This window comes from Telopea speciosissima, chromosome 7 (assembly GCF_018873765.1).
Source record: "Telopea speciosissima isolate NSW1024214 ecotype Mountain lineage chromosome 7, Tspe_v1, whole genome shotgun sequence".
In the NCBI taxonomy this organism is placed as follows: Eukaryota; Viridiplantae; Streptophyta; class Magnoliopsida; order Proteales; family Proteaceae; genus Telopea; species Telopea speciosissima.
Window position 1 is genome coordinate 14,379,964 of NC_057922.1, and position 12,918 is coordinate 14,392,881.

The 12,918-nt window shown below is 37.7% G+C and overlaps 1 protein-coding gene across 2 annotated transcripts; it reads right to left on the reverse strand.

Moving 5' to 3' along the window:
- Positions 1–1,094: 1,094 nt before the first annotated feature.
- Positions 1,095–10,168, reverse strand: LOC122668154 (protein YLS7-like). Of its 2 annotated transcripts, none has more exons than XM_043864743.1 (4): positions 10,025–10,168; positions 9,180–9,954; positions 3,154–3,431; positions 1,095–2,149 (listed from the first exon to the last, which is right to left on the reverse strand). In XM_043864743.1, exons 2-4 carry the CDS (start codon positions 9,853–9,855, stop codon positions 1,340–1,342), a joined length of 1,764 nt encoding a protein of 587 aa, XP_043720678.1. In that variant the 5' UTR covers positions 9,856–9,954; positions 10,025–10,168; the 3' UTR covers positions 1,095–1,339. The 2 variants fall into 2 exon arrangements, with proteins under 2 accessions (XP_043720678.1, XP_043720677.1); XM_043864742.1 differs by having other exon boundaries at positions 9,180–9,957; positions 10,028–10,159.
- Positions 10,169–12,918: the final 2,750 nt, after the last annotated feature.

Genomic DNA, 12,918 nt, shown 5'->3' on the forward strand with positions numbered 1-12,918 from the left:
TCAATATCACGTTTTTTTTATTTATTTATAGAAAATCAGAAATTTGTGGAAACCCAATTGGTTTTCCCTCCAACCCAACTGGAATCAATGATCAGATTAATATAAACCCAATTGTATTTTTTTAGAACGACTTGCTGCTTTTAGTTCTGCAATTTCCAACACAGACCAGCAAACAGGGGAAGGGAACATAGAGTTGAGAATAAAGAGGATTTTTTGAAAGAAAAAAAAAAGGGGTAGTGAGATTTTGTGGATTCAGCAAGCAAGAGAGAGATTGATAATATCTACTTTATTTAATTAAGGGGTAACCGATTAATAAAATACTTAATTTAGTTTAATAAGATTTTGAATATGGTTTTTGAATAATGACTGTGCAGGTTAAAGATTGTGTTAATAAAGGTTTACCATAAATAAAACATGGAATAATTATGGCATAACTCACTCCAATATTCTCTCACTCTCTCTCTTTTTTCCACGTTTCTTTCCTTGTTTTGAGTATTTTTTTTTTTTTGCAAGAAATCCTTATCACTCCAATATTTAATAGGCTGCTACACATTCTTGTCATTCCCAACTGTTCAATACAATAGTGGGTCTGATACAGAGGAAAACGGAGAGTTTAGTGACCGTGGTGGTATCAGAGCAAGAGCAGAAGCAGCACTCTCACGTATGCGACCACGTAACTCGATTCATCTTCTCTTTCGCTTTCCCTCTTTGCTTTTCTAAACCCTTTATTACCATCTCCCCTTTCGCTCTCTACAGGCGTTATGGCTAACCAACTAAACCTTTTAGAGGAGACAAAGGACCAGATTGGTGCCCTGAGTGCGAGGATAGATGGAATTGATGAATCTAAAATCTCAATCGAAGAAATTAATTGCAGAGCATTGTTGAACAACTCTCGGGCTTCATTTGATGTAAAGGTTGAATGGCTTTGCAATAAGTACGGGCAGACTCCACGCTTTCCTCCTGTCACAAAGTCTCAAGCCTTGTTTGAGCATGGATTTGAATTACATGTTACCATATCACCATACTACTTTAGGACCTACAAAATTGCATACCAGTACATGAACATGACTCTCCTTTAGATTGATAAATTTAAAAAAAAAGAATTACCTTCATAAATCACAATCTAGCCGCCAGTTCATTACTACTTTGTGATTCAATTTTTTCTCCCAATTCCCTCAACCTACAAAGTTTACCTAGATCAGTTGAAGAGGAATTGATTAAAGCTCCTCAAATAAATATTTCTCTACTCTTAGACAGAATTACAATTTTACATGTATAAAATTATAACTTTAACACAACTTATACGAACAGACTGAACCAATCGACTTAACTGCCAATGTCATACAGGGGCCTTGTCAATTACCTCAAATTCTCTTCTTATGTTTTCAAGCACAAGCTCATTCCATGTATCGACCGGGCCTGGCATACACCAATGCAAGCAATCTTGTGGCGGAGGCTGTCCATTAGGGCCACGCTTGGTGATCTTATTTGGATCCAGACTCCGATACGGACCTGGATGGCCATCATGACGGTAGCTAAATGCTTTCGTTATGTCCATTAGCTTCAACTTTGATTTGTTAGTTTGGCTCTTGATTGCCTCACTGAAGCCCATCACTTGTTTCTGATGCATTGCATCTGTAAACCCACTGGGCACCAGCTCACTATCTAAGGCAGGCTTTACCTTCCCTGTACATGACCCGCCTGTATTCCAGGCACCACCTTCATAATGATCAGGTGAGTAGGAACGAACAATGGTCAGGCCTGTGTAAGATGGGTGGTTCACAATTGCAGTAAGAATTGTCTGAACAGAGATCCTAAAAGCTTCAATATTGTCAATCTTCCTTGGGCGGGAATTATCAGGCCACCACAGCTGTCCTCCAACAATCTCATTGTTGTAGATGTATACGGATTGCTTCGCAAACCAATGCCCAGAAGAAAGAACTACCACATCAAAACTTGGAAGGTACTCCATGAAGTCCTCATCAGGTTTATCGAGGTGAAGCTTGATCACTCCCTCTGGAGCAAAGTCGAATGCCTGTGGTGTCTTATGGACGAGCCATGATGACCATATTCTAACAATCATCACAGAGGTCGATCTGAAGTACCAACGTTGCATTCTCCGGTTTCCACGGTTTTTAGGAACTTCCACCTGAAAATGTAATAAAAGAGAAATCTAATTATCCAGCATGTGCAAATACCAATACATTCTACTTAACAGAGTCAAACTTTTCATCAACAGTAAGGGTATCAATTGGGATGGATTAGGGTCCTAATTGGTTCCACCTTTTGGGGCCAGGACCAGAACCGTCCCGATAAACTGATCGTTTTGATTGAAATCAGTAATGATTATTGATGGGATGGTTGGGTTCCAGTTCCTAATTGGTTCTGGGTTCTGGTTACCAGGATTCCCCATTCCAAATCTCGGCATTGCCTGCAAGATTTTCAATTGTGCAACAGGGGGTGGAGCCGCACTCATAAAGCTGAGTTCTAAAATGGAAGAACAGAAGGAACACAGCTGGATTATGCCCAGCAGCAGTCAATGCAGCAAGTGCTGCCTGATTTGGAGAAACCCTAGGACCAAATGGAAGGGTTCCAAGCTGCTGACATAACAATGGCAGAGAGAGAGAGAGGGAGAGCCATGAGCATAAGAGAGATGGATAGAGAGAGGGTTTGCAAAGATGGCCACTGCGGATTGCCGGAGACAACAGCCACTGGCCGGACTGAAGCCCCTAACCTTTCTCTTCGTCAGTTAATCTTCACAACCCTAACTCCCTAATTTTAACTTATATCGTCTTTGTTTGATGGCTCCCTAATTGTTCTGGTTCCTAATCGGTTCTCATTGGATATTCAGTTCTGGAACCATTGGGTAATCTGGACAAAAATCTACCCGTCTTGATTAGTAAACTCTGTTCCAAAATCTAAACCCAGAACTGTCCAATAATCTAACAGGTGGGACATTTCCGGTTTTTAGCGGGTCGGTTATGGTCCTAAAGTGACACCCTTAGCAGCAGTAGAACTCATTGGTAAGGTAACTACTCCACAAATCAGCAAAAAGCTAGAACCATCAAGAACTGCCACTGAAATGCAACCAGGCTGGTGTATGATGATATGCTCTGTGAAGTTGTAAAAGAGCAAGCGTACCTATATAATTACCTGCCAGAGAATACATAACATGGACTCCATTTGGTTCCGGGCGACTGAATCACCAATAAATGCTAATGTCTTCCCTCTCATCAACTCAAGGAATTTTGTTCCATTGAACCGTGGGAGGTCGCACTGAGATGGTTTCCATCGCCAGTTCTCATAGTCTTTATCGGGCCTTCCGTTGCCTTGACAATTCTGCATCTGTGTCAGAACGGGGCATGTATTGTTTGTGTATAGCGGCCCAGCTGAATCATAGAACCATTTGCCGTTGTATAGATCGCAGGTGTCTAAATAATAAATGACAAGTCAAAGTATCAACAACCAACGCATGAGAAGAAGAATAAAATACTATGTAGAACTTTCTACAAGAGTAAAATGAATATCAATAATGGTATTTCTCCAGTGTGTTCCTTGATCCAATGTAAAAAATAATAGAGGTGTAGCATAAAGCTACAACCACAAAGTGGGAGCAGAGAACCTAGTTTATAAGCTCTACCAATGCATTATACATATTTTGCAGTACAAATGTGTAGCATGGTCAATGCACTGCAACAAAACCCCGAATCAGTGGTTTAATGATGACAAATATTGGCACTTGTACAATGCAACAAAATTGTTTATTTGTTGATGATGGAATACAATGGCCTTCACTGTAGACAAGGTGATATGCATAGACAGAGCTATTTATGTTCTAAATTTGGGGATATACATTGTCTGTGACTTATTTCATTAATTGACATGAGCAAATAACAGTAAAAAACAGAGAGAGATCTTCAGGAACATCAAAAAGTATTGAATTTGCATGTGTGTTTGTGTGTGTGTGTGCGCGCGCGCATGCACAAATGAGAAAGAGAGAGGTTTGGAATGCGTGACTTTGGTGCTTCATAAACTTCTTGAGAAAATTAATATCCAATTATCAACAAATAGATATTGAATTCATATAAAATCAACCAATATGGGCCAATAATATCTACACATCTCAGTTAAAGCCTCACACCTTACACCATACACCATACACCATACAACAACCTGGCATCATCTTAATTAGTTGGTATTAAGACCCTCATTTGTGTTTCTCTTACTCCTCCTTGGTATTCCTTGTTTACACAGTGATTCTACATATGGATAGGGTTAGACAAATATTTTAACTCAGTCCCCCACATCAAGTCATAACCTAAAAACGAAGTTTTGTTTAACTTTAATTTCAAATATACACGTCAATCCAAACTAGATTTCAACTAGGGCAGTTAAGACAACTTAAGGTACCATTTGACAATGCTGGTAATTAATATTCTGTAAATACACAGCTGGTAATTAATATCATTTAATAATATACACATTATCGTCTCTCTCAATTATTAGCAAGAATGCATTTATTTAACACATTATCCCTCATTAGAGAGTTTGTCTTTGCATATTAGTAACAAACTCTTAAATTCATAATGAATGGGGTATCAGATCAGCCACAACAATGTTGGCGTGTAAAGAAAATGTGAAATCCAGCACGGAGCTGATTGCATAAGAGAAATTATAGTGGAGGCCACACTGTTGTGATGTGATCGAAGGAAGATTATTACTAAGTTGTGATGTTACTTAAGATAATAAAAACAAGCTGACCATGGCCAAAGCACAAGGGCTACTGATTGAAAAATTAGCTTAGGGATTTTTGGAAGGAAATTTATCTGTTCCCTACTTATATCGAGAATATACCCCAAAGATGAACATGATTAAGTCACTAGCAAGAACAACCAAGATGTTTGGGCATAAAATTTTACATGTTGAACAACATGTGAAAATTTTCGAAGTACAATTTTCCAGATAAAATTTTATGCCGAAACAGATGGAGCCATAGGAAAGTGTGGAAAGTCCATTATAAACTATAACTTGTTGTAGCTTTAATTATTTTTCCACGGGTGGGGGGGTGGGGGGGGAAGGGATAGAGCAATAACCATAAAAATATAGTCTTCCATTGTTCCAATTTTTATTTTTTTTTTAATCTAGTTCATCTTTTTCTTCTCTGTTACTTTTTGCTATAATGATAGGAGAGTCTATGACAATACATCTATTACCCTGACATAAAACAAAATGTTTCGTCACTACAGTAGTTGTGTCCTATCTACATAATACCAAAAACTACCTTAACTATGGTTCCAGTTTTCTGCACCTAAAAATCTAAAATGCCCTTAACAAAGTTTATATCACTATGACCAATTGACCAATCGTGGGAGCCTTCTCCTCTACTCTACATTGTTCATTTGCATTCTTCACTTTCATACCAGAGATGCCCTTCTTCTAATTCGACTAGCTACCAAATTGTCATTAACATCATTTATATGCTGGAGGAATCTTCTCACAAAAACTTCAGGCTTTCTCACACTCATGCTAAATCTGCATGCTTCCCTCTTTGTCCCTAGTTCTTCATTTTTTTTTTAACATCCGACTTCAAGTTTATCCGCCCTCTTCCTTCTTTCCCATAAAATCTTTCATATCCATGTTATCTTTCCTCAAACAAAATTAGTTCTCTCTTTCCATAGCGCAGAAAAGTTAGTTTGTTAACATAATGGATGTCAAACATATTACACATGCAATGCATGTGCTTTCTCACTAGTTTTCCTAAACAAAGAAGCCCATTGGATATTACCATATCCACATATACAAAGAAAGATTTCCAGCTATGACTCCGTTTATTTCAATGTAAAATATCACACATAAACCATTACTTGGTAAACTTTAGCTAGAAAAATTTTACTTCTTGAAAAACTTTCCATGTTTGTTTTTAGGAGGTAAACATGATGTAAAATGTCATCGCAAGATTTTCCAATGCTTGTTTGCCATTTTTTTACATAGTAAAATTATTTAAATTAATTATATAAAATGACATTATAACCAATTTGAATTATGCAGCCCATATCATATGTGCATAATCCATATGTGATCCATCTAAGGCAACAACTTATATCCTTAAGAAATTGAAAATTTTACAAGCGAAGATTTTATGATCAAATTGCGCGTAAATTCTGGTAGGGTAAAATCTAGAAATGCACGGAACCCCTGGTAAATTTCCACCTATGAAAATTTTACAAATATAAAAATAAACAATGGAAAATAAGATTTTATAGTTAAATTGCTATTTTACACTGAAACAAACGGAGCCATAATAGAAGAAAATGGATGGAAAATTCAGATAATTTTAGTTTTATCATGAGTACTAATAGAATCATGAGTACTAATAGAATCACGAACACTGATAGGACAATGGACATGAGCATAGAAAGTTGAAACGAATTGACTCAAATCAGCACCAAAGTCCTTAACAGATGAAATAAATGGAATGGGCGTGATCTCACATTCTCATTCTTAGAGAAAATATGAGGTTCCATCATGCCCTGAAAATATTTTATGAAAAAAGCTCACCAACCAAAGCAGGTATTATCTCAACTATTTTTGTCCCTTAAAAGAGCTAAAACCGGGTTATAACAATAGCAGGTTTGCTATAAAATTTTAAGATATTTGCTACTTTTGAATAGGTCAAATGGAATTATTTTCTTCATAATCTACATTTCAACACTAAAAGGAAAAAGAGAAAGCCCACAACACCATAAAGGGCCAGCTCTCCAATAGGAGCTAAACGAGAGGTTACAAAAGAAAACCCACACCCGCCACAGGAAAATTTTTTAAAAAAAATGGAACCCAAAAATTCTCCAAGACTGAAGCTCCTAATCCTCCGAATTCAGCAAAAAGTAGGCCCACCAAAGAACTAGAATTAATCCTGAAACTTTAGATATCACAGTAAGATTTTGATTCTTATCAAGAATATTTCGCTTCAACCCCTGCCAGCACCAGCTGTTAACCTCGCTTAATTGCTCCCGCTTCTCATAATTAAGAGTAGCAGTCAAAATCTTTATCTGCCTTTATCTCTCTTTCTCACTCCCATTTTCTATTCTCAAGAGTTATATGCCCTAAAATTCCCTCCCTTCCTTTTCCTAACTCAGTGAAGAAAATTCAGACCGTGGAAAAGTTCATATATTTGAGCAATTAAAAGAAGTTATAATGGAAGATGAATTTATTGAGGAAATAATTTAGTCAATGTGAATCACTGAATCCATTCAAAAGAAGAAGAAAAAAATGATTTTGAAAGATGTTATATACAAATACTTATTATGAAAATTCGTTGGTACTTGTCACTCTATATAAATAAAGGATATGAAATAATAGATCGCTTACCAAGCTAAAAGGGTTTCTTGATTGTGTAGACTGATCAATATATATCAAAGTGTATTTCATTGATTGATAGGAGATGGAGGGGCAGAGTATGGATGGGGAGGGCGGTAATATGTGGCAGTGGAGTAGTGAGCATACGGTTGGGAGGGGTATGGGTTAGGTGGTAGATGGAGGTAGAAGCACCGGTCAACATTATGATTGGTGCGTTTGCAATGGCTACAAAACAGATTGCCTCCATGACCACGGCCGCCACGTCCACAGCCACCCTGATGTGAAGAGGAACCGGCATCAGAGGAAGCAGCAATATTGGCCTGGGCAGTGTTTGCAGAAGGTGCAGCAGTAGCGATGGGAACTTCAGTAACCTTTAATTTCTGAAACTCTTTCATACTCTCATGGCTCAGTAGTATGCCACTGAGTTCAGTGTAGGAGGGAGGCACCCTTTGAGTGAGCAGAGACAGGACAACGTCCTGCAGGTCGAAGCGAAGCGCGCGAAGAACATAATATTAAAATCAGCAGTTGCAAGAGGTTTCCCAGCGGCAGCCAGTTCATTGGCTAGAAGCTTTGCACGTTGAAGGTACAAAGCAATTGATTCGTCCGGGTGTTGTTGAAGATTCTGGAGATTCATGTTGAGAGACATTAGGCGAGTGGAAGAAGTGGATCCAAAGGCCTCATGAAGCGCGTCCCAGATAGCATGGCTGGTTTTCTTGTCGAGAACCAAGGACAGCACATTCTCAGATAAAGAAGAGAGAAGAAGGCTAACAATAGCCGAATCTTGCTGCTGCCATGAAGAGGTGTCGGCAGGAGGAGAAGGACACACGCTGCTGCCATCAACGTAGGAGAAAAGGTTCTGCCCCTTGAGGTAGGCAGTAAGTTGTTTGCGCCATAGGAGAAAGTTGGTAGAGGTTAGCTTGAGAGAAACGAAGTGGTGAGCACCTACAGGAAGGGGAGTAACGGTGGAGGAGGAGTCACCCATGGCAATGAATGAAAAGGGACTAGGGTTTCAAGGAGAACCAGGATCGTACAAGGGAGATGGGCGTGAGCTTAGAGCGGATGATACCATATCAAAGTGTATTTCATTGATTGATTTCATTGGAGTCTCAAAGAGACATTATATATACAATAGTTTACAAGGAGAAACAACAGAAACGTGGGAACCCTAGTCCGATACACTTGCCATACATATTGAGATTGTATGGGATTCTATATTTTATGTGATTTCATGGGATTGGGTTGCCTTGTTGAAGAGATTGAGTTTCATATCAGAATACCGTGAAGAGAGGGCAATATATGTCAATAATATAGCATAAAAAAATACTTAATAAAAAAAATACCAAGAAGAAAAATGACACCCCGACCAACTAATTAGTCAGTCACAATGCAATAAAATATAAAGTACCCTCTAATGACAAGCATTTTTAGAACTTTTTTTTGCGGAGTTGATGGAGGGGTGACCAAGAAAAAAAGTTCAGTTCATCGTATCCATGGATGGCTGCTCTTGCACAAGATCTAAGTCATGCTCTTGCACAAGATCTTCGTCATTCTAACCCCTCCAGAATAGCATATAAATTACAAATATAGAAAGAAGTAAAGTTATTCAATTAAGGAAAATAGATAGATCAGCAGCAAACCAAACTGGTCAATTTCAATAAGCAAAGACAGCTTAAAGAAAAGCTAAATAAGAGAACCCACCAGCTATGCAACGGGCTAAAGATAGAATTGACAATAAGTTACTCCGAAGGTCGAAAAGGAAAGTTGTAGCAGAAGCATAAATAAGATGATAAAAGCAGGGGAGAAAACAGAAAAAGAAAGGATACCTGAATAAACTGAATCAATTTTGCTAGACTTGCCCGCCAAAGGAGGAAACGGAGAAGGGGAAGTCACTTCCGTGGAATTTGTAGAAGAATCCAATTTACCATCCGGCAAATTAAGAGAAGAAGCCAAGGGACTACCATTTGCCTCTTGACCAAGACTCTTTGAGGTGTTGGACAAACCTGATAATGGCGGTTGAGGCATCTTCATAGCCCCAGAAACCTTCGGAGAAACCGAAATACTAATGGGCTTTTTTGGTTCTCGACTCGAATCATAGGCCAATGAGGAAACTGGTGCTGTTATCTGATCAACCTTCTTGGCCCCCGGAGCACTGGGAGAATCAGAAGAACTGAAAGGCTCTGCTTCTAAACCCTTAGTTACTGCGTCATCAGCAACAGAAGAGGGTTTCGGATCAGCCAAACCATGAATACCATCTTGTAAAGCTGGAAGCCGTGGAAGCACAAGCTCAGAATTGTTGTCACCAGGCAGTAAATATTTCCTGGAATTGTCAATCCCAAGTAGAAAACCCTGAAAGGTGTAACCTATAGGATATGAAATAAGAACCCATGAAGCAAAAATGAGGAACAGAGCTAATCCTCCCCCTGCAACTGCAATGGAGGAAACCGACCGTGGAAATACGGCCATTGTTGAAAACCCTTTTCTTGGCGAAGCCAGATTCATGGCTCTACACAAACAATATCTGATTATTTTACAGAAAACATTGTCTTCAAGGGTGAGTTTAGAATCTTGAGATCCCTTCCCTGTACAATCTCAGAATCAAAATCTACCAGATATCTTCTCCAGTCTAAATTAACGTGGCAACAAATAGCTGAGAAAACTCTCATTCCATAGAGATTTCATGGAACTTTCTGCAACTTCAAGTCATACCCCCTAATATGAATTCCATCAAGCAACGCGAAACCAACTTTGGACCTTTTCTCATATATCATGGATTCCCACTCCGACACCGCATTAAAGTAAAATTGACCAAGTCCCACCACGGGGAAAAAGAAAACCCACAAGAGGGAGAAAAGAAAGAAGAATTTCACACCAATGGGTTAAAGATCAGGAGGATTCAGGACACCATTTCCATTCTTGCTTCAGTCACTTTTTTCTAAATTTCAACCTGAACTCCTATAATCCACATAAAAAAAACCCGGATCATATCTGAGAACATTTCATCTGAAATTCAAAAACAAACACAAACATAAGCAACACTAGAACGAATCAGATGATTTTGGTAATATCAGCTATTTTTATCTCCTTCTCTGGTTCTGAGTTTGATAGGTAACAAGAATTGCTCGATTTAAGGGTTAAATAAGTAGAGAATCTCGGATCAGAAGGGCTTCTCGAGAGATTTTGCCGAAAGTGAGACCCTAACATAGATAACTCTTTTAAATGAGGGCCTACTTAGTATTTGCTTTTATTAATCAGACAAAACAAGGTTAGCCAGTTAGGGTAAAGTCTTGCAAATTATGATTGTAATTTAGAACAGGTATTTCTGATGTGAAATGCCGAAAATAACCCTTCATTTGTATTGCTTTGTCAGCTTCGCTGTTTTTGTATTAAGGTGACACCTTTATTCATGACCCTCATAAGGAGGTTTCCTATATGATCTAACTGATTAATGTCATGCGAAGAGTCCGGACCGAACCTGAATCCACATGGGATGACATCTCATATGAATCTCACTGTTTATGGGGTGTGAAACTCACTTTTAACGTGGCCAACCCGCACCCATGGATGGTGAAATCTATGTGAAGTGGCATTTTATGTGAGGAATTGATCCCAACTCTACGAAAGGTTAATCTGATTTGATCAAATCACAGCCTTATTGATTTTCCATTATCAAAACAAATTCTATTTGAATTCTAATTTATTGAAGCCCTAATTGTTAGGAATATGATTGAGATAGACCATTACATTTGAGATGAAATATCGAACATAATTTCATAGATAAGCAATGGTTAGAATAATAAAAAGCATCAATACATTGTGATAAAAGTAAACAATGGTTTGGAAATGATTTTCCCAACATTTTTTATGTGGGCTCTCACTTCCATTATATTTTTAATCATTTTTACTAAGGAGAGGATTCCCTACACTATCCGAGTGCAGTTTCACGCGAATGAGAGAACCCTTTTTGGAATCTAACAATAAGGTGAGAAACATTTATGACACATCATCCCCTTTCATGAACAGTGATATATGAGGGGATGTGTAATTTCATTTTTGAGTTGACATTGTACACAACTTTTACCATTTTTACTTAACAAAATAACAATTGTAATCATTTCACATGTTTGGATGGAAATTTCAGCAATCCATCACCATCCTACATTGTACATTGTTCATATGAAACATTAATTATGATTGTTTTATGATTCAATAGAATAGAAGGGCATGCTCAATAGACGAGGCTCCCGTCATTACAGGGTCAAGGGAAGACAGATATGTATATAGTCATACCTTCGCTTTGTAGAGAAATTGTTTCTCAATTCAAACACCACTAGGTCACAATGGAGCAATTTTAATTTGTATATTATTGTAATTATTGAATTATGACTTTAAATATTATGTAATAATATAATTGAAGGAGTGGTAGCAACATAAATCGTTTAATTAAGAGTATTTTTTTTTTTTTGGGTAAACTTAAATTAAAGTAAGAGCATGTTGTGTTATCCATTATTGCCATATAGTGGGTAATGGTTGGGCTCCATTACAAATAGAGGGATTCTGGTCGAATGTGGCCACGCTCTTGCTAAACACACGTTCTTAGCATTTTGTCTTATAAATAGAGAATCTAATATGTTGTTTGACTAAAATTAATTTATTCAATTAATACCATTTATGATTAAAACATTATTCAAAATTTATTGAATGTTTTAAGTAAGAATTTGGGTAGGTGACATGGATCCTTCCATCAACAAAAGAAGGGAGGACATAGTTGAGATTTGAAACCAACAATTCAAATTTTGATTACACTGTGTCCACATCTCTTAAATCATTTTTCCATTCGTAATCCACCTTTTTTTTTAGTATAAAAAATTCATTAAACTAAACAGAAATATTCCATGTACAATTCCAATCTCTCCAAAGAAGGGGAAAAAACAATGAGATAGACCTCTCTCGCTCTTACTCTATGAAGAAGCTGGTGTAAGTTCAGATACCATTGGAGGTAGACTGTACGAGCTATATCAAGAAATGTCACAAGTGTCAAATATTTACAAATGTGGTACCTGCACCCCCGACCCCCTTCTCTCAAAAAAAAATTTGCACACTTTAAGTTCTATTTTTATTTATTTTTCTGATGAGAATAAAACCTTATATTAAAAAGAAATATGTACATCACTATGGTATGGAGTAGTACAATTACTAGAGATCCTAGTTCTAGCTAAATCTAAGACTGTATCGTAGAAGGTGTTGTTACTACACCATTTGAAACTAACACTAGCGAAATTTGTAGTTTCATCAGCTAGAGTGAAATAGCTTTTAAGTAAATTCCAAGGTAAGCACATTTTGTCACTTGGATGAAAAAGAGACCAGAGGTCCCTGTTGTAGCACCATACTTCTTTGATGTTAATATTCGCCTTCATAGCGTGTTTTCATTCTTGCAGTAGCCCGTAAAGTTCTGCCTCATTCTCGTCATTGGTTGGTAGACGACCTACATATGTTAAAACTGGCCATCTAGCAAAATGGAGTAATCCCAACTGGATAATCTTAGTTCAGGGTCATAAGTGCCTG